We start from the raw sequence: 22795 nt of genomic DNA, 5'->3' as shown, positions 1-22795 counted from the left end.
CTCTCTGAATTCCCAGCTGGAATATTTATTGTAAGGATTACAAACAGTTGAAGAGAAGGATCCAGTAGCTTTGTGCAACTGTGAAAGATGGCAGAAGCTGAGGTCATTCTGTGTGCTCTTTGATTCTTAAACATGACCTGCTGTTAGAAGATTAATGAGAGAACTTCTTTTTATGTGTTTGCATCATAAAATGGAAGGGTTACTTTTTATGACAGGCATTGCATTGACCCCCCCCCCCATGATGAGAAGCGCCAGGGGTTGTGGTATTTCCTCGGGAATGAGAAAGGAGTCGTGCATAAATGTATATTCTACACTGCCATGTGTAGGGTTACACGCCCACTGGGGTCTCAGGGTATAAATAGCCGTTTATCACTGAACCATTAACCTTTCAAAAAGACAGTTCATGATAAATCAGAGCGTGGTGTGGTCAGCGCTGTTCAATACAGCATGACCTCTGTGTGATTAAAAAGTGTTACACCTCTATGAATTAAAATGGTGTAAGCCATTGTGTGCATGTATTATTCACACAAATAGCATGGCAAAGTTCAATATGGTTACACTGTTCCTTCATCCAGAGTGTTGTGGTTATAGCATAGACTTTGAGAATGCTTGCATTTGAGACTTGGTTGCGTTGACATAACCTTTGTAGATCAAGGTAAGAATAATCCTGCATTAGGGTCCACTATAAATAATGCACTAATTAAATTGAAATTAAAATCTGCAGTTTTAAAGATAACACAGCATGCATGTGCATATTCATGATAATTCAGACAAATGGATTACTGGTAGAATGAATCTAGCCAGTGTTAAACTGTGTCATTGAGAGTATTCTCTGATGTAGTTATCCAAAGCTGAACAGTAATAAATGTGCCCTTAAGTTAATTTTTGGTGTCATTAACTAACACTGATTAACACTGTGCCATATGGAATATTAAACTTGTTATCTTATTATCTAAATATTATTCGTGTAGCAGAGGAAAATTCCCACTAGGGCCAGAAACTGTTTTCCCAAGAAATACTGCAGGCGGTATATATATATATTTTCTTCCTTACATTAGTATTTTCACCAAGAGATCATTTGTTCTGCGATAGGATCTGTTTCATAAGCCAACAAACTGCCAAGGAACATTTTTAAAACCTTTTTTTTTTTTTTCCAGATCTGGAATGACTACAAACTGCGGTGGGCTCCTCTAGAATTTGATGGAATCGAGCACATCCGTGTCCCATCAAACAAGATATGGAAGCCTGACATTGTGCTTTATAACAAGTGAGTTTACGACATTGATTTGGACAGCTATAGCATTATGGGTAGTCAATTGAAGATATGAGCTTGAATCAAGCCAAAAGGTATGAGGAAATGCATATGTATTTTTATTGATAAAAAATGGAGAAATGGTGTGGCCCTGTGAAAAATCTTTATGACATTTGTGACATTCTTTTCTCTCTGTATTAGTGCTGTCGGGGATTTTTTGGTGGAAGACAAAACCAAAGCCCTGTTGAAGTTTGACGGGACAGTGACATGGGTTCCTCCGGCCATCTTCAAAAGCTCTTGCCCCATGGACATCACCTACTTCCCTTTCGACTACCAGAACTGCTCCATGAAGTTTGGCTCCTGGACCTACGACAAAGCCAAGATCGATCTGGTGCTGATTGGGTCGAAGGTCAACCTCAAGGACTTCTGGGAGAGCGGAGAGTGGGAGATCATCGACGCCCCAGGATACAAGCATGACATCAAGTACAACTGCTGCGAGGAGATCTACCCCGACATTACCTACTCCTTCTACATCCGCCGCCTCCCTCTCTTCTACACCATCAACCTGATCATCCCCTGTCTGCTCATCTCCTTCCTGACTGTTCTGGTCTTCTACCTGCCCTCCGACTGCGGTGAGAAGGTCACCCTCTGCATCTCGGTCCTTCTCTCGCTGACTGTGTTCCTGCTGGTCATCACTGAGACCATCCCCTCCACCTCTCTGGTCATCCCACTCATCGGCGAGTACCTGCTCTTCACTATGATCTTCGTCACGCTCTCCATCGTCATCACCGTCTTTGTGCTTAACGTACACTACCGCACGCCCATGACCCACACCATGCCAGGCTGGGTGCGCTCTGTGTTCCTCCGCGTGCTTCCCCGGATCATGCTGATGCGCCGGCCGCTGGACCAGCAGGAGTCCGCCAAGGGCGGGGCCGGGAAGAGGAGGAGGAACAGCACCTCCCAGCAGGGGGCCGTCAACTGCCTGGAGTACGGAGACAGCAAGATGTCCATGGAGCACAAGAAGTGCCTGTGTCAGCACGGCAAGGAGGCCCCCGACCCCCCGGAGCCAAAGCTGTGCCGACAGCTCAATACCCAGTCCATCAACGCCGTGGTGGCCTTCTCTGTCGTGTCCCCCGAGATCAAGCAGGCCATCGAGAGCGTCAAGTACATTGCCGAGAACATGCGGAGCCGCAACAAGGCCAAAGAGGTACTGTGGCTTTTGTGTTTATGGAGCTCTAGTGTTCATGCTCCAGGGTCCTGGAGGAGCTCTAGTGTTCATGTTCCAGGGTCCTGGAGGAGCTCTAGTGTTTATGTTCCAGGGTCCTGTGCATCGAATGCATTATCTGTTCTACTCTAGTCTTAAACCTTACGTAAATATACAAATAAATAAATAAGGCTGAGGGTTCATTTGAATTAGCTTAAAATCAATTTTAAGGGTGGCATTATAATAGTTACATTTGTTTATTTGGCTGGAGTCATAGCAGGCACTGCATTTTTACCTATAATATACAGTACTGTGCAAAAGTTTTAGGCAGGTGTGAAAAAATGCTGTAAAGTAAGAATGCTTTCAAACATAGAAATGTTAATAGTTTATTTTGATCAATTAACAAAATGCAAAGTGAGTGAACAGAAGAAAAATCTAAATCAAATCAATATTTGACCACCCCTTGCCTTCAAACCAGCATCAATTCTTCTAGGTATACTTGCACACAGTTTTTGAAGGAACTCGGCAGGTAGGTTGTTCCAAACATCTTGGAGAACTAGCCAAAGTTCTTCTGTGGATTTAGGCAGCCTCAAATGCTTCTGTCTCTTCATGTAATCCCAGACAGACTTGATGATGTTGAGATCAGGACTTTGTGGGGGCCATACCATCACTTCCAGGACTCCTTGTTCTTCTTTGGTTAAATTAAAGAAAATACATTTCTGCTGTTCCCTTACTGTCTCTGCCGTTTTAGATATCTTGTACAGTACTAACCATTATTAATCAAACTAACGTTAGACCACAGTAGTTATAAACCCAACTAATCAATGAACATGCCTGTCATTATTCTCACCCATTACATTACATTACATTAATGGCATTTGGCAGACGCTCTTATCCAGAGCGACATACATCAAAGTGCATACCCATAACCAGGGATAAGTGCACTGTTTTTTGTTTTTTTTTAACAAACAAATAAATAAACAAACAGACAACAAAGCAAAAGTGACCAAACTTAACTAGCCAAACACTGCTTACCTAGCCAACTAAAAATACCGATACACAAAAAAGTAAATCACAGAAAGACAACAATTCAGGTTCACAGGGAGGTAGGGGGGGACGGGGAGAGGTGCTGCTTGAAGAGGTGCGTCTTCAGTTTGCGCTTGAAGGTGGGAAGAGATTCTACAGTTCTGACCTCAACGGGGAGTTCGTTCCACCACCGTGGAGCCAGAACAGTCAGTAGTCGTGAGCGTGAGGTGGAAGTTCAGAGAGGGGGAGGTGCCAAGCGGCTTGTGGAGGCTGAACGAAGAGGTCTGGCAGGGGTGTAGGGTCTGATGATTTTTTGTAGGTAAGCTGGGGAAGACCCCTTAACTGCTTGGAAGGCTAGCACTAATGTTTTGAATTTGATGCGAGCCATGACAGGCAGCCAGTGGAGGGAAGTAAGCAGGGGGGTGACGTGTGAGTATTTGGGAAGGTTGAAGACCACACAAGCTGCTGCATTCTGGATAAGTTGGAGGGGTCTGATGGCAGACGCTGGGAGGCCAGCCAAGAGGGAATTGCAGTAGTCCAGGTAGGACAGAACCATCGCTTAGACCAGGAGCTGGGTCGAGTAGGGGGTGAGAAAGGGGCGGATTCTCCGTATGTTGTATAGGAAGAACCTGCATGACCGGGTCACCGCCTCAATGTTCTCGGAGAGGGACAGTCTGCTGTCCATCACCACGCCGAGGTTCCTTGCACTGGGTGATGGCGTAAGTGTGGTATGCCCGAGGGAAATGGAGAGATCCAGATGGGGAGAGGTATTAGCAGGGATGAATATCATTTCAGTCTTACCTGGGTTGAGCTTTAGATGGTGGTTGTCCATCCAGCTCTGGATGTCACTCACCTGCCACTACTCCTCCATTCCTAATTACTAACACTTATTCACCGTCTAACATTAGATCAGCGTAGACACTAACACATTAACCAATTACTAATCATCCCTCATTCAGTATCCACTCCCATTTCTTACCTGTTCCCGTCTGTTCTTACCTTATTCCCTTTGCATGCTGATCACTTCCATCTGCATCTTGTTTCTGCTTAATCAATGACCGTGATTCTAAGCAGCTGTCTGCTCTGCTACTTAAGCTATGTTCTTCCCGGCACTCATTGCGAAACTGTCCCTCTTGTGCCTTGATACTTTCGAGCGTTATTCCTGGCCCTGTTTTGATTATTCAGTTTACGACTTTTCTTCGTCCCACGACTACATCTGCCACACTCTGACCCCTGTCTGTTTGACCACCTCCGCTGGGTACAAAATACATCATTGGATACATCATTGGTCTTTTGAAAGGGAAGGCACTCGACTGGGCTACCGCCATCTGGGGGAGTGGTGGCGCTAACGGAACTTACCCTGCCTTTACCGCTGTGATGCGCAAAGTCTATGGATGAGACTCGTCTCGGAAACTCCTCGCCTTACGTCAGGGAACCAGAAGTGTTGCGGATTCTGCGATTGAGTTCTGTACTTCCAAAAGGAATGCTGAGGTATTGGCGGACCTGTTCATGATGGGGCTGACAGAGGGAATTAATGACAAATTGGCGGTTCGCGATTTGTCGGGGAATCTCGACTCTATCATCGGTCTGGCAACCCAAATCGACAACTGGATCCGTAAGCGCAAACGAGAGGTTGCGAGCAGCCCACTTTCCACCACGGGTCGCTCACAACATTACTGCACCTCCGGTCAGAACCAGCTTGGTGAAACAAGGAGTTCCCTTGGACACATGGTGGAAGCAATGGCGCTGGATGAACACCTGTTTAGCACCATCACCTATCAGACAGAGCCAGTACACGTCACCATCTTGGGCAAACACCAGGAGCTTATCCAGTTCCTGGTAGTGAAGTCACCCAAGAACCGTCTCGTTTTGGGTTATTCCTGGTTCACCGAACATGCTCCGGTCATTAACTGGGTGAGTTGCATGATCTTGGAGTGGGGCCAAGAGTGCCACGCCCAGTGCCTCAAGTCCACGCCAGCCCCGACGGGGAACTTCACATTGCCTCCTGTCTCTGTTACTCCCTGTATTAAAGGCATTCCTAGAGAGTATCTGGATCTCTGTGAGGTCTCCTCCAAGAACAAGGCCTTGACGCTACCGCCCAATCTCCATTACGACTGTATGATTGAGCTGCTTCCGGGGGCACTGCTGCCATCTAGCCGCCTCTACAATATCTCGAGGCCAGAGAGGGAGGCCATGGAAACATACATTCGGGACTCACTGGCTAGTGGTCTCATCCGACCATCGTCTTCTCCGCTGGGAGCAGGGTTCTTCTTTGTAGGGAGGAAGGACGGATCCTTATGGCCATGCATTGACTTACGGAGACTCAACGACATCACAGTGCGTAACAAATACCCACTACCCTTGCTTAAGTCTATGCTTGAGCCTTTGCACCCAAGGGTCGTCGGCTGTTCCCCTACTGTCTCTGCTGTTTTAAACATCATTCCTATTTTTTCCCTTGTACAGTACTAACCATTATTAATCAAACTAACGTTAGACCAGAGTAGTTATTAACCAACTAATCAATTAACACAACACCAGCAGATCAGTGCTCTCGGTTGAGCTGCATAGAAGTAATCCTTGAGACATTCCCCCATTTTCCTTACTTAACTGGACAGTTGTGTATTTTATCCTAGGTTTTTTCCCTTGCCATATATATCGAGATATACATTTGTCCCACTCTGCAAATTGTTGAATTGGAATTTCCATTGGAAGAGACTAGTATAAATACAGTCACCGAGGTAGGATATTCATTTTTATCGTTTCTACTCTAGAGCTTTAATTCAAAAAGGGGTGAAAGTTCCATCTTGCTAAATCCTCCTTTATCTTGGAATTGAGAGGTCCATAATGAACTATAAATAATTTTGCTATGTCTCTAGGTAAATGGACACCTAGACTAATTGAATCTGCAGTCCAATTTAGTTTATATTTTTTTTTTATTTCCTCTGGCGGCTCATAATTAAAGGTGAGCACCTGTGTTTTATGTACATTTAATTTGTAGCCTGCTAGTGATCCATATGTTTCTAAAACTCTGGGAAGGTTGCCCCAACTATATCAGAACATCATTTGTGAATAACGTCAAATTATGTTCCATTCCTGATATTGTGATTCCTTAAATGTTTTAATCTTGTCTAATCCATTGGCTAAGTGGTTCAATAAATATCGCAAAGAGGAGTGGGGAGACTGGACAGCCCTGTCTGCATCCCCTTTCTTAAATAAACGGGTTGGAAAGGTTACTGTTAATTTTGATGCATGCATGTAAAATATGGTGAATAATATGAAGGGTCCTTCTAATATTATCTTGCGTTTGCCTTTTGCAAATAAAGCCTGTTTTGTCTTCATGTATTATATTTGTTAGAATTTTTTCAATTATCCTTGCCAAGATCGCTGTGAACAGGTTATAGTCGGTATTGAGTATGCTTACTGGTCAAAAATGATCACATTCCAACCTGTCTTTCCCTTCTTTAGGTATGACTGATATAGCATCTCTCCTTGACGGTGGGATCTCCCCCTTTTCTATAACCCAATTACATGCCTTTAACAGTACTGGAGCCAATTCCAGGTTCATAGTTTTGTACCATTCTGAGGAGAATCCATCCATACCCGGGGCTTTATTCGTTTTCAATCTTGTAATTGCACTATTCAATTCCTCCATAGTTATCTTAGCCGTCAGGCTTTTGTTTTGTTCCTGTGTGACTGTAGGTAAATTTAGCGAGTTGAGAAATAATTCAATCTGTGCATTGCTGGCCATTTTTGGTTAAGTGTATAAATTCTTGTAGAACCATTCAAAGTTTTGCTGTATTTTTTCTATTCAATACACCACCAATAAGGAACCCACATACCTTATTCTCTATATGGCGTTGTCTGCTTGTTGTTTTTTTTTTCTTTAAGCCAATAATTTTGTAGCTTTACTACCAATTTCCCAATATCTCTGTTTGAGAAACATAGCTTTCTTTGGGGCCTCTTGTGTGTATATTTAATCTATTTCCTTCTTAATTTGGTTAATTTCTTGTTTAATTTTAGAATCAACTTTGTTCTTCTTTGTCCATTTAATAAGAGTGGTCTTTACAATAATATTCCCCCTCATCACTGCCTTAAGTGCATCCCAAAGTATTGATGGACTCACCTCTCCTATCATTCAACTCCAAGTATGTTTTAATTTCCTCCTTTCAGGATTCTTTTAATCTGGCATTATTCAGTATACTTAGGTTTAGCCTCCACACTGATTTCGATTTCCTTTCTAAGTTGGGGATAAGATAGATGGGGCTATGGTCTGACAAATCTATAGTGCCTATTCCACAATCATTTATTCTGTATCTATCCTTTTTAAATATTAAAAAGTAGTCTAATCTTGAGTATAATGTATGTGGATCTGAGAAATGTGTATAATCTCTATTGGATGGGTATATATCCCTCCACAGATCTATCAATCCCATTTCCTGCATTGCCGTGTTAATTTTCTTAGCTCTTGAATTTGTTTTGGTATTACCTGGCCTTGAAGAGTCAAGTTTTGGATTTAGTCAAACATTCATATCACCTCCACAAATCAGCACTCCCTGTATTTCAGTAGCCACTATATCCAGGATGTGTTTATAAACATTCCAGTCACTTCCTGGTGACATTCCAGTCACTTCCTACCCCTTATCATTATATACCTCCCCTCCTTGTCTTTTATTTCTGATAGGTGTTCATATGCCAAGTATGTATTTTTTTTTTTATTCCCGCCACCACCCTCTTAGGAGGTCAACTTTATTTTTAATAATACAAAAACAAACATATATACATTGGTAATTTTCTGAGAGAGAGGGAGAGGGAGAGGGAGGGAGAGAGAGAGAGAGCGAAGGAAGAAAACAGTATGAAGCCTTTGAGGGGAGGGTAAAACAAAACAGACAGAGTCACTAAAAATAACAATAAATGGACAAAAAAAGAAAAAAAGAACAATAATAAAAATAATTACAAAGTGTGGAAAGAGTAACTTGTGTATACATATGAACTCGCAGGCCAACGGGCAGATAGACAGGAAGATAAACAGACAGGTGGACAAGTGGGTAGTTGTTGATTGGAGCCTTGAATGGATAGTATGGAAAAAGGGAGAGAAGAGGAGAAAAAGTCATAATAATAAAAGTAACAATGGGGATAAAATAAAATAAAAAGAACATGATGAATATGAATAACACATGCTGAAATACAAAAGAAAGAGAAAAAAAAAGAAAGAGAAAAAAATATATATACAAAAAAAACAAACAAAGCAAAACAAAAAAAAGGAACAGCAAAAGGAAAAGGATATGGCATTGTATGGATAGTGTTTCTAGAGTAAGTGAGTATATGTTGATTAGGGTGGGGCTGGGCGGTTAGTCCACAGGCAAACTGAATGATTTTATGAAAGGACCCCAAATGTTTGCCATGTGTGAGCTTTGGCGCTGGTGTGAAATTAGTTCCATGGATATGTGTTCATTGAGTAGATTAGACCAATGTGTTATGTTTATTTTGTGTCTTGTTTTCCGGTTTAAGAGGATGGTTTTCTTTCTTTTAGGGCAATGAGTATAGGTTTGGTATTTTGATTTGGTGGGTTGATTGTTGAGAGGTCTTCTAGTAGACAGAGAGGGATGGACAGAGTGGAATGCGACAGCTCATAATGAGAGATATTTGGTCTGTGACTTGTTTCCAGACATGGTGAGTTGGTGGGCAGAGCCAGGTCGAGTGGAAGTAATTATCTGTGGTATTCAAAGAGCATTGAGTGCAAGTGTCTGAGTCCACAAATCCCATTTTAAACATCTTTTGGTGAGTGATATGAGTTCTGTGAATTACCTTGTATTGTATTAGTTGCAGGTTAGTATTGGTGGTCATCGTGAAGGTGTTCCTACAGATTTGAGTCCAGAAGTCTGAATTGGAGCTGAGTGAGCTGAGTGAAGTCTTTTTCCCAGGCTTGGATGGGGAGGGATATTGTTAGGTCTGTGGTTGATATTAGTTTGTATAATTTGGAAATAATTTTTTTGGTGTTGATTATTTTATTAATTTCATCCATTAGCGTCAAGTAGTTGTTCATTATTTTCATTTTATATTTTAAAACCGATTTTAATTGAAAGTACTGGAGGTATTGCTCTTTCCCTATATTATACTTATGGACCAAATCCTGGAAGGTGATGAAGGTGCCATCCTGAAAGATGTGTTGAATATGTGTGATACCTTCTTGTTTCCATGAGGTGAAGGGGAGTGGTGTTTTGTTAATCAAAAAGTCGGGATTGTGCCATATTGGAGTGTATTTGCATGGGGTCATTGTGAATTTAAAGATTTTGTTAATTTTCCCCAGGCATTCAGAGTTGTTGAAATGACAGTTGTGGCGTTTTATAGAGGCACTGAGGAATGGTAGATCGAAGATGGAAATTTCTTTACATTCTGATTGTTCTATTTCTATCCATGGGTTGTCCTGTTGGTTGGGATGAATCCAGTTTGTGATGTAGTTTAGCTGGTTTGCCAAATAGTATTGATAAAAGTTTGGGGCTACCAGTCCTCCTTGAGTTTTGAGTTTCTGTATGGTAGAAAGTTTGATCCGGGGCGTTTTATTTTTCCAATAGAATTTAGTTGTGATGGTGTTTAATGAACTAAACCATTTTGTGGTGGGCTGGGTTGGAATCATTCTGAAGAGGTCGTTAATTTTTGGTAGTATGGTCATTTTTACAGTTGCTATTCTGCCAATTAGAGATAGTGGTAAGTTTGTCAAACGGTTTAAATCATCTTCAATTGTATTTATTAACGGAATTAAATTAAGGAGGAACAACTCTGACAGCTTGGTGGAAATGTTTATACCCAGATATTTAATATTGCTAGTGGAGGTGAGGGGTGAGTTCTGAGATGTAGCATTCCAGTCGGCACTATTTATGGGTAGAATGGTTGATTTTGTCCAATTTATAGCATAGTCAGATATTTGAGAGAATGAATTAATGAGACTGATGACCTCATGCAGGGAGTTTGATGGGTCTTTTAGGTAGAGCAATATGTCGTCTCCGTAAAGGCTGATTTTGTGGTGTGTAGAGGGGGTATGGATTCCCTTTATTTTATCGTTTTGACGTATTGCAGCAGCTAGTGGTTCAATGAACAAGGCGAATAAAGCTGGTGAGAGTGGGCATCCTTGCCTGGTCCCTCTGTGCAGTGTGAAACTCTGTGATGTTAGTCCGTTAGTAGAAACTGTGGCCATTGGTGAATTATATAATATTTTTATCCAGTGAATAAACGATTCTCCAAAGCCAAATTTGTTGAGTGTTTTAAACAGGAATGTCCAATTCACTCTGGATGGATTAGTGATGAGGTAACCATTTCAATTCAGGTGGCTAGTGCTTTACTGATAATTTTGAGGGGGCGGTAGCTGGAACATAGGGTTGGGTCTTTATCAGGCTTCAGTAATACTGAGAGGAGGGCTGTGTTCATGTGCAGTGGTATTTTTGAGTTTAGTTTGATGTCAACTGTCATTCTGAAGAAGAGTGGTGAGATTGTGTTCCAGATGTATGAATAGGCAACAATATATAATTAGGCCTACCCATTATATTGGAACACACAAAATTAAAAAATTAAAATTAAAATTAACATTCTTATTTAGGCCTAAATATTACAATAGAACATATACACATTGTATGCCTATTTGTAGGCCTATATAACTAGTAGACCTATATATTTGCAAAGTAAAAAGAAAAGAAAGGTAATTTCCTTCTTACCCCAACTGATTAATTTGGTTAAACCGTGAGCTAGCGTTTTCATTCCGTTAACATAACTCACTGCTACTGCATAGGCCTAGACAAGGTTTTACCCCTCCGTATTGAATCGGCGGTAAGTTTGCAGCTTTTCTTTGTAAATTGGTTTTGCTGATGGTCCGCCTCGTTTTCCGCGTACTGTTTGCGTTGCGCAAGCACGTCGGGAGCGTAATTGTTGTTGATGTTTACTTTTTTATTTTGCCACAAAATTCACTTTTGCCACGATTGCTTCAATATCTCCTCCTTTACCTTGTAGTTGAAGAATTTAACTATTATGGACCTCGGCTGTGTGTCCACCGGAGGTTTCGCTGTAAGGGCACAATGTGCTCCTTCAATTTGTATGTCCATATTAATGGAGATATGTAGACTTTCTCTCAGCATGTTTTCTACAAAATAAATTATCGATTCTGATTTGTCTTCTGACCCTTTGGGTACGCCATATATCCGTATATTTTCACATCTAGCACGACCCTCTTGATCAGTTATTCTGGTGCTTAGCTGTGCCTGCAAACGTAGCAATTCAGTTATTACCTCTTCCATGTTTTGGGATCTCTCTTTGACCACCTCTATTCGCATTGTCAGGCTCTCGTTTGTCTTGGCAATTTCCTCTTTAATATCAGCCAGCTGCCGTTTATTGTCGACTTGAAAGTCTTTTATCTCGCGTAAAATAATTTTTAGCGTTATGGCGCTTCCCCTAGCCAAATCAATCTCTATGCTAACTTTTTGGCTAGATTTTTGTTGCATTAGCTTGTCTTTTCGTTCTGCACCATGTGTACTTTTCTTTGGTCTCAAGTTCAACCTACTGGTTTTAGTTCCCTCCACTTCCATCCTTATACAATTAATTACAATATTAAGTTGACTTAACTATTAAATTTGAGGTGTTTGGTGGGGTTATTTGAAAATTCGTTGGGATCCTACTGTCTTTCTCATGCTTGCGCCTCTACTGGAACATGAAGATAGTTCTTAATGACATTGGCTGTATGTTTGGGGTCATTGTTCTGCTGCAGAATAAATTTGGGGCCAATGAGATGCCTCCCTGATGGTATTGCATGATGGATAAGTATCTGCCTGTACTTCTCAGCATTGAGGAGACCATTAATTCTGACCAAATCCCCAACTCCATTCGCAGAAATGCAGCCCCTTGGAACCTCCTTGCAAGGAACCTCCAGCATGCCTCACTGTTGCCTGCAGACACTCATTCTTGTACTGCTCTCCAGCCCTTCGGCGAACAAACTGCCTTCTGCTACAGCCAAATATTTAACATTTCGACTCATCAGTCCAGAAAACCTGCTGCCATTTTTCTGCACCCCAGTTCCTGCACCCCAGTTTTCATGCATAGTTCAGTCGCTTGGCCTTGTTTCCACGTCGGAGCTATGGCTTTTTGGCCACAATTCTTTCATGAAGACCACTTCTGACCACACAGTAGATGGGTATACCTGGGTCCCACTGGTTTCTGCCAATTCAGAGCTGATGGCACTGCTGGACATCTTCTGATTGCAAAGGGAAGTAAGCATGATGTGTCTTTCATCTGCTGCACTAAGTTTCCTTGGCTGACCGCTAGCCAGTTTCCTTGGCTGATCTACGGTCCTCAACATTGCCCATTTCTTTGTGCTTCTTCAACAGAGCTTGGACAGCAAATCTGGAAACCCCTGTCTACCTTGAAATTTCTGCCTGGGAGAGACCTTGCTGATGTAGTATAACTACCTTGTGTCTTGTTGCTGTGCTCAGTCTTGCTATGGTGTATGACCTCTGACATTAAACTGTCTTCAGCAACCTCACCTTGGAAGCAGTTTTAACCCTCCTACACAGCTGTTTCTGTTTCAGTTAATGATTGTGTTTCAACCTAAATATTAAATTGATGATCATTAGCTCATGTTTGGTGTAATTGGTACAATTACACACCTGACTATATGCCTACAAAAGCACAGTACTCTAGTTATACTGCATCAGCAATTATTGAAACAACGACCCCAAACATACAGCCAATGTCATTAAGAACTATCTTCAGTGCAAAGAAGAACAAGGAGTCCTGGAAGTGATGGTATGGCCCCCACAGAGCCCTGATCTCAACATCATCAAGTCTGTCTGTCATGAAGAGACAGAAGCATTTGAGGCTGCCTGAATCCACAGAGGAACTGTGGCTAGTTCTCCAAGATGTTTGAAACAACCTACCCGCTGAGTTCCTTCAAAAACTGCGTGCAAGTATACCTAGAAGAATTGTTTTGAAGGCAAAGGGTGGTCACACCAAATATTGATTTGATTTCGATTTTTTTTCTGTTCATTCACTTCTTCTGTTCATGCATTTTGTTAATTATTAACATTTCTATTTTTGAAAGCATTCTTATTTTACAGCATTTTCACACCTACCTAAAACTTTTGCACAGTACTGTCTACTAACTGCATGTGAAAGGTACATTATTCGCATCCAACAGTGGGGGTGGCCTGTGGTTAAGGTACATGACTGGGACCCACCAGTTTGGTTGTTCGATCGCTGGTGTAGCCACAATATGATCCACACAGCCATTGGGCCCTTGAGCGAGGCCCTTAACCCTGCATTGCTCCAGGGGAGGATTGTCTCCTGCTTAGTCTAATCAACTGTACGTCGTTATGGATAAGAGTGTTTGCCAAATGCCATTAAGTCTTAAAGTCTAAGTGTAAGGGGAGTTAACAAATCAGTTAAATGTTGACAAGGCAAGTTATAATTGTAGATACAGATTTAATCTAAATCTGAAGTTGATCATTGTGAATTGAACTTTTAAAAGACATTGAAGCAGAGACAGATGGTGGGCAAGCTCGGTTCAGTGATAATGCACAGACTGAGTCTGATATTGATTGTTTCTGGCAGTGCAGAGTCTTCACAGTGACATGTTCTGACTGCTAATACTGTTTCCCTATTTTACACTTTTAAATAGATTCATTCAGGGTGGTTTAGGTTCTGCTTTTAGCCTTTGTTCTTATATCCAACTTTATTTCCAATTTCTATCTATTTTTTCGGTAATAATTTAATGAGATGAAACAAAATAAAAAACTGAATTTAAGAATAAACGCTGCACATATCTACACAAGCACTGCTTTTTATATAAAATTCTTATAAAGTTAAATCAAAATTAATCTTCTCATATCATATACAAAGATAATACATTTTTTATGTATTTCATCGAATATTTGCAGTTTGTCTTATTTTAGGATGTCAGGAATAAAATGATTTGTTTTGTTTAGCATTCCCTTATGTAAAAATACAGTGGTTATTAGTCCTAGTATAACTGCTAGATCTGCTGGTCTTTGGAATGTAAAAAATTCACTCTGCTTTTCTTAAAAGCACCAGCAGCAGTCTTCTACGCACAAAGATATGCAAGCGCACAATAGTTACCATTTCTGTACAGGATTTAAATACCAGAATGCTCCCCAGACAATTGCACACTGCACTAGGCTGTACCTTTTATAACCGCAGTTCAACTGAATAAATAAAAACATGACTCTGAGGAATTGTGGTTGTTTATGCATTTTCCACATGACTTTGATGTTCAGTAGATAACAGGCATCGTTTTGGAACTCAAACAAGTAGGATTCTTCAACAAGACATCTTTACAAATCACAGTGAATATGTCATACCAAATTCAGTATGGAATAAGAAACAGTGAACTTAATATTGCCTCAGTGTGGTGTATAACACAGTAAAGATGTTCAGTGTTAAATCACGGAGAGGGTAGATTAATTTGTATTCTGTTTTTAATTTAATTAATACTAGGCATTTTAATGTGTAGAGAGCAGCCCAGGTCTTGTGCCTGGAAAGCTAGTTTCTGGTGATGCTCTGAGTCTCCCAGACCAAGTCTGGCGGTTGTGAAAGGTTAGCACTTAGCATGTTCTGAAAGAGTCCCTCCTGCTAGTCTTCATCTTTAATGCCCCTCAGGTTCCAGCATCCCCAAGTGATCAGGACCCTCTTCTGATTCCACCAACCCCAAATGATCAGAACCCTGTTCTGATTCCACCATCCCCAAATTTTCAGAATCCTATTCAGCATATGTGAGTTGGCGAAACTATTGTCTTCCGTCTCTGATAATTAATGTGGTATGTTCTCAGAGGAGGCAGCACGGATGGTGCAGTGGGTAGCACTGCCGCCTCACAGCAAGGAGGTCCTGGGTTCAAGCCCTGGTCGGCCGGGGCCTCTCTGTGTGGAGTTTGCATGTTCTCCCCGTGTCTGCGTGGGTTTCCTCCGGGTACTCCGGTTTTCTCCCACAGTCCAAAGACATGCAGATTAGGCTGATTGGAGAGTCTAAATTGCCCGTAGGTATGAGTGTGTGAGTGAATGGTGTGTGTGCCCTGCGATGGACTGGCGACCAGTCCAGAGTGTATTCCTGCCTTTCGCCCGATGTATGCTGGGATAGACTCCAGCCCCCCTGCGACCCTGTTCAGGATAAGTAGGTTAGGATAATGAATTAATTAATGAATTAATGTATCAATGTTTTCAGAGGATATTTTCAGGTGAAGACTGCACAAATGTTTTTTCTTTGAGATGATGCACTACTTATCTCAGTCCCATATTATTTATCTCTTCCATCTGTTCTTTTCTCCTTCTCACTTACCTTCACATCCGTATCCCTCATCCTTTCCCTACCCCCAACCTGTATTTAATGCCCACCTTCCTCACCTCTGCTCCCGTGACCTTTCTTTCACTTCTTTTCTTCTGTTCCACATCATCTCATCCCATTTATTTTCCATCTCTTCATACTCCATTCCCTTCTCTACCTCATCTTTTGCAATTTCTCTCTCCCGCCCGCTCTCTATCTCTCCTGCCCCCCCAACCCACCACTTTCACTCTCTCTCTCTCTCTCTCTCAGGTGGAGGATGACTGGAAGTACGTGGCGATGGTGATTGACAGGATCTTCCTCTGGGTTTTTGTACTGGTCTGTGTGCTCGGAACACTTGGTCTTTTCTTTCAGCCTCTCATTGGCTTCTTATCATAGCCCCACCTCCATCATTCCTAGCAGCGCATTTCTGTCTCACACACACACACACTCACGCACACACAAGTGCTGGCATCTCCAGTTTCAGTGCACCAGTATGGGCTATATTTCCTGTGGCAGTGTTCCTGGGGATAAAAGGGAACTCATTTATGCTGCCAAATGGTGGTTTCAAGTGGGCCAATCTGTGGGAAGCTCCCCCGTAACAAGCATTTGCCTTTCCAGTTAGATGTCAATAATCCAAAAGGGGTTCCTATTTATTATTGAAAATTATTTATATGTCAATGAAATGTTTTCAGATGAAGGGTGCCAAACATTAATGATGTGTGTCACTGTAATATAAAACATAGCTAGTGCATGAAGGATTTCCGGGTTAATCGCCAAGATTCTGAATTCCGTATCTGTACTGTAGGCATATGCAGTTAGAGACAGGATTACAGCTTCATCTTTGTATTTTCAGACTGCCTTCCTGTTAAGCAGTTGTCAAAATGAAAAGGCTTATATTTCTATTTAATCAGCACATACCACACTTGATTAAAATTAGTGATGCAATTAAAAACTGTTCTGGGTTTGCGCCACGGCTGTTTTCTTCATTAATTGGTACAATATAAATATCATCTTTCTCCAGAATGATCTCTCCCTCTCTCAATTTCTTTTATGTAGATTACTGTATATAGCAGTTCTACAGAATTGGAGTGGGCTGAGGAATATGGTTGGCATGCAGTCATTCACTGCACACTTGGATGTTTCAGATATCATATGAAACTATAGATTACCATAGATTATCATTACATGATGCAAACTGTACATGATTTGAAAGATATAATAGGATCACTGTAACAAATGTCACCTTTTGACTGCTATTCAAAAATATGTGGATTGTTGCAAAAAAACACTGATATGAATTCTTCATATTAAACTGATATGAATTCTTCATATTTTTCAAAATCTTTGTATTAAATGTTGAATATCCAATTTTGCTATTTATAATCCTCTATCAGATAATACAAACCATAGCTAAATTGTCTTAACTCTGGGAACAAAATTGAATGATCAGTATTAAAGGCTACTGAGCATATAATGAGTATATGAATGAAAATGGAGAGTATTATGGCCATGCAAGTTTAATCACAATTTAGTTTGGTTTGGGTGCATTCTTGCAAGAAGTATCATTGAATGATTTTCTTGATATCTAGTATGTTACAGAGAGAATTCATGAATTTGAACAAAAAAAGAAACAGACAGCCAGATGTCAGAGCAGCTGGCCAGAGAAAATGGCCGCAGGGCGGGTCACCGCTTGGTTCACCGGCCGTCTCCTACCTAAAATAGAAAAGTTGAGAATTCATTATTCCAAATCCATGGGGGAGGGGGTCATGGGTAAGACATCAAAACAATACAGGCTTCATATTTTAAAGTTGTAATATTTAAAAGTCAAACTATTGTAAATAAATGAATACGTATGTGCATTATTCTATTGTGTCAATGACTTAAAGCTAATTTTGTTGTGAGCTAATTTTGTAGAGTGAAAGTCTATTGCATGTCTGTCACAAATACATGCATGTAAATGACATTACACTTTTATCCAAAGCGGCTTACAATTGATTAGACTATACAGGGGCCAATCCCACCTTGTGCAATGTGGGGTCAAGGCCCAACAGCCGCACAGATATTAATGTGATGTTATTCGCAACCATCAACCTTTCAGGTCCCAGTCAAGAACCTTGGCAATTAGGCTATAGGCTGCCCCCAAATAAATAAACAAACATATAAATAAAAAGTAAAATATTGTACTATTTATAATAATTTTAAATATAAATTCTTGGGCTACTGGGGTTGTGAAAGTCATACCTCTCTGAATTTAGCCAGGACAGTACAATTGGGACTGCTTGACAAAACAAAATCTGCCTCTTCATGCAATCATCTGAACAAGAAAATTATTAACTATAAGGCCCACCCAGCACTGGGAACAGGGGGATCTGATTTTACATTGAGCTGATGCAAAATAAATACTGCAGAGCTAGCTTTTATAAATAGAGAGAGAGAGAGAGAGAGAGAGAGAGAGAGAGAGAGAGAGAGAGAGAGAGAGAGAGAGAGAGAGAGAGAGAGAGAGAGAGAGAGAGAGAGAGAGAGAGAGAGAGAGAGAGAGAGAGAGAGAGAGAGAGAGAGAGAGAGAGAGAGAGAGAGAGAGAGAGAGAGAGAGAGAGAGAGAGAGAGAGAGAGAGAGAGATTGCTATGGGGTAGCTGCAATCACAGCTGGTAAAAGACAGTCTAAGCGATATTCCCATCAGGACTTTATGCCGCCCCAGTGTTCCTGTAAGATCAGCATCATTACATCATTAGAATAAAGATGCTATGATGAGCTGAGAGTTGTTGTCCCTCATCTCATCCCATATTCATATTTCAGTCTGTGTGTGCCTAATAACACAGTGATAAGGCATTTTAGGCAGCGTACATTGAATGGACTTTGTTTTCTTTACCAGTCAATTCAGATCTGGCTGTGTACAGTGTATAGTAAACTGTTTTTCTTTTTTTACTCACCATCTGTTCAAGGCATTTTCTAGCAAAGCTCTTTTAAGGTAATTGTTTTTTCGACATACACCTCATGGCAGAATCAGCTGTTCTATTCTTTAGGCTTCTAATATGAAGTTCCCCAAAGGGACTTCTTAACAGACTCCAGCATGTACACCCATTAATGAGTGGTGATTGCACAATCACTCCACCCATGCAGATGTGCAGGAAAAGTGTGACGTAGAAAACATGCTCATCTCAGGAACATTAAATTGTTCAGGGTTGTTTTTCCATTTTTGCGAACCACTTCTTGGCTGGAAGCAGTGCTTACTTTGGTATATAAGCTTGGCCTATATATTACATGCTTGATGCTGGACAGGTTGCCAGTCCATCACAGGGCACACACACCATTCACACCCATCGGCAATTTTGACTCTCCAATGAGCCTGCATGTCTTTGGACTGTGGGAGGAAATCGGAGTACCCAGAGGAAACCCGCACCAACACGGGGAGAACATGCAAACTCCACACAGAGAGGCCCCGGGCGACCGAAATTCGAACCCAGGACCTCCTTGCTGTAAGGCGGCAGTGCTACCCACTGCACAATCCATGCCTCTGACATGAAAGCATTTGTGGATAATAAATACCTGCAAACATTTCAGCTACAATCATTACTATGTGCCTGACAAAACTTGCAAAATTCCCAGGTGAGCGAAGCGGGACCGTTTGCTTTCTTCCCCTGGAAGGGAAGAGGCTTCATATGAAGCGGCCCTGGCCGATCCTCTCCCACCACACAAACTCTCCCCAATTACAGACACCGCTTTCATCAGCAAGACGCAGTCGGGTCCACCAGAGGCGCTTCTTTCTACAGGGGCAGTGGCAGATTATGACAGGGAGCCCTTAATTAGTGTTCAGCCGATGATAGCCCAAGAGGGAGAGCTGAGAGCTTGTTTCGCCCGAATCCGAATGTGTTCATTAGTTGCTCTTCTGCCGCTTCTGAGGAGATGTGCTGCTCTAGTGTGGTGAGGTTCATTTTGGACTCACTGTTTCCCCTTATTGGGTCACAGGCTTCCCTTTGGGCTTGGTTAAGAAAATAAAGGGCTGTCGACTGCTTTTTTCCATTCTAATCCTATTTTGCTCCTCCGCTCTCTTTTCTCCCACCCCACCTTTTCCCTTTTCTCCTTTGAATATTTAGTCTGTAGCTCTCACAATTTTGTCATTTGTTATTTTTGCTATAGTTGCAAGATGTTCTGAATCAACCTTATGCAAAACATGGAACATCTATGCTGAAAGGGATGAAATGTAAACTTATGTTGAAATTCCAACTGGATGTTACATTTCAGCTTTTGATTTCCATGTGACTGATCCCTCTCTATTCAGTACCAGGATATACACTGTATATACACTACATACAGATGGATGGACAGACAGACAGACAGAATGTGGTCACATCCGACTGAGTTTGTTCACCAGAGATTTTGCAGGCAATCAAGAACTGGTTTGAATAGAGGGGGCAAATGTTTTCACATGCCAAAAATTCCACAGCTAGACAAGGTCTCAAGTACAACTGACTTGACTCATTCAGATGTCCACAAAACAGTAATATCTGTTGGGATTAAGAGATGTGTGTGGCAGAGGGAAAGGTTTGGCCAAGTCATTAGAGGAGTAGTTCCATTTTAACTGAATGTATGAATAATAAACACACAAAGCTCTCCACTGGAGGCTAAGCCTTCTGCAGATTAGAGGGGAATAATGGCAACTTTAAACTAAGATAATCGTTTCCTTCAAAAGAATGTCAGATGAAACCTCAGGACTTGTTTTGTTACCTTGAAACTATTCTCTAGGGGCTTGGTGCTTCTTCATACAGCAGTGCTGTTAGCTTTATGTTCTCCCAAGTGGAGGGAGCTGGTTGTGGGTTGAGCAAGGATCTCGGAGGATGAAAGGTCGACTAGCTGAGCACTGAAGCGTCTCAGCTGCGCAAACTGGGTCTCCTGACCAGGCATGCAGAATGAAACCCGATCTTCATGCACCAGTGACTCCCACTGGAACTCTGGGCATTGCCTAGTTGCTAGGGATGATATGGTATTTCTCAAAGTGTGTGTTGATCTATTTCCCCCTTTCCAGCTCAAAAAGACATGAGATTTACGTATTAGTTGGGGGCATTATAGGCATTATAATAAAAAAAAAAAATGTTTGGTCTGTGTTTTCATACAGTCAGCTGATAATAGAAACGTCATCCCCAAAGCCTTTCAAATGGAGGTATGCATTATTTAGAGTCTTACTGAATCTTTAAATGCCTCTTGGTCCTCAGACCGGCTGTTGATTGCACTTTTTCCTTGGCCTTGGATAGCAGTTCCATCTGGAATGTTACTTTTTTTGTTAAGAGGTTAAATTTTTAAACTTCCTGAGAATGTGCTGTGTCTACGGCTTCCAATACTCACCCTTACCGAAAACATCTTTCCGACCTCGCTGACACTATACTGTACCCCACTGTTCTTCAAGCACTGCTCAGAGAACCTCAAGAGGCGCTGTTCAAAATAAAATACTTCAGTTTCCTTTTCAGAATCAGATGATATACTATCATATTAATGAGAAAATTTGGTTCCCTGCCAGTAGTAGTATAGTTTTAGCATTTTTAGCATTTTACATAAGCAGTTGTTGCATTTTTACTTTTATTGTTGCATACATTATTACAATGTGTTTTACTCTTTGTAAGCTATAATGGGCTGTCACAGCTGGTTATCACAGTATTATGTATGTACAGTAGTACTATATACTACTTGTGGCATATAGTTCATTTAAAATGTCACCCACTGACATGGACATGGAGGACATGCACTGGGCCAAATAAATTATGAATCTTATTATGGCATAGCTCCTCTGACATGAACTCATTATTGTGTACACAATGGTACTTTTTTCTGGTGGACATTTCATATTATTAGATTTTGGTGGCGGTAAGTTCTGACCTTATTGAATATTTTTTCAACTGGAAAATTAGACAGGACAAACAATTATTGTAGTATCTACTGCATACCTGGCAACAGCATGATGGTTTGAGGCTCATTTGATACCTTGGACCCTTGATGAAGCCATTTAGCTAACAAATGTGTTCCATTATGTCTCAGCATCATTTACAGCTGAATCTAGTCCCAGCTACCAATTCCCTTTGAGATCAATTGAGAGTTCTAGAATCGGTTTTAGGGCAACCTGAAATTAAGTTATCCAGACTCTGAAGATATTGATAGGTCGCAGACATCAGGAAGTCATGGCCTGCAAAGGATATGCTTTTATTTGGCATTGCGTGAATTTGTCTCAAACATTGAAATGGGGGACTACATATAAAAAGTGCTGGAATTACTATATGGTGAAACCAAAATGTATAAAAAATACCCTTAATGAAAGAGTCAGCGCTTTGACCACATATGAATTGTTTGATTACAAATGAGAAAATAAAATATTAAATCAGAAAAAGCAGAAGAAGGTGATTCCATGGTCACAATTTTAATTACACCATCAACAAAGTGAATGGCTTTACCCAGCTATCGGGAGGGGGGTAAAAAAATAGAGGCAAATTACATGGTTCAAATCAACCAAAATGTCCATATGTGTGCATATCTTTGTGCAGAAGTAAAAGTTAGTTTGCTACCATCTGCTGTCAAACCCAAAGGTAAGCAGTCATAATGTGGTTATTATTGGGTGACCACAACAGTTTTACACGATTGAAATGAATAAGACATGAATAGCTTGATTGCACTTGTCGGTCAAGTAAATACAATGCACCAATTGAGAGTTTCAAAGTGAGGTAAGATCAAAGAGGACCAACGAAGCAGTATCTGTTATGCAACTATGACTTACTACCCAGTGTTGTTGTTGTTTTTTTGTAATTAAAATGTCAGGCGATTGTAACACATGTATTTAATCTCTGAATATGATTCTTATGTGGCTGTAGATCAGTGGAGGCTCCTCCATAGAGGTGGAGGAGGCCTGGCCTCCCCAATAATTTGAGAGAAGAGAGAGATTTAAAAAAAACAATAAATATATTTATTTTATTTATTTATTTTAACAAAAAACATATTTTTTATTTTTTATATTCATATTAC

General features: G+C 41.1%; 1 protein-coding gene across 1 annotated transcript in view; it reads left to right on the top strand.

Moving 5' to 3' along the window:
* The window catches only part of LOC133130305 (neuronal acetylcholine receptor subunit alpha-3-like), a 38194-nt gene extending 20616 nt beyond the window's left edge, over positions 1–17578 (top strand). Inside the window, exons 4-6 of the mRNA XM_061244781.1 lie at positions 1158–1267; positions 1454–2459; positions 16063–17578. Of these exons, the coding sequence (XP_061100765.1) occupies positions 1158–1267; positions 1454–2459; positions 16063–16188 (1242 nt within the window). The 3' untranslated portion in view covers positions 16189–17578. The remainder of the gene's footprint in view (positions 1–1157; positions 1268–1453; positions 2460–16062) is intronic.
* The last annotated feature ends 5217 nt before the right edge of the window (positions 17579–22795 follow it).

Source organism: Conger conger, chromosome 6 (genome assembly GCF_963514075.1).
Source record: "Conger conger chromosome 6, fConCon1.1, whole genome shotgun sequence".
Taxonomy (NCBI): Eukaryota; Metazoa; Chordata; class Actinopteri; order Anguilliformes; family Congridae; genus Conger; species Conger conger.
Note: the sequence above shows the minus strand (reverse complement) of the source record. Positions and strands in the feature narration are given on the sequence as shown.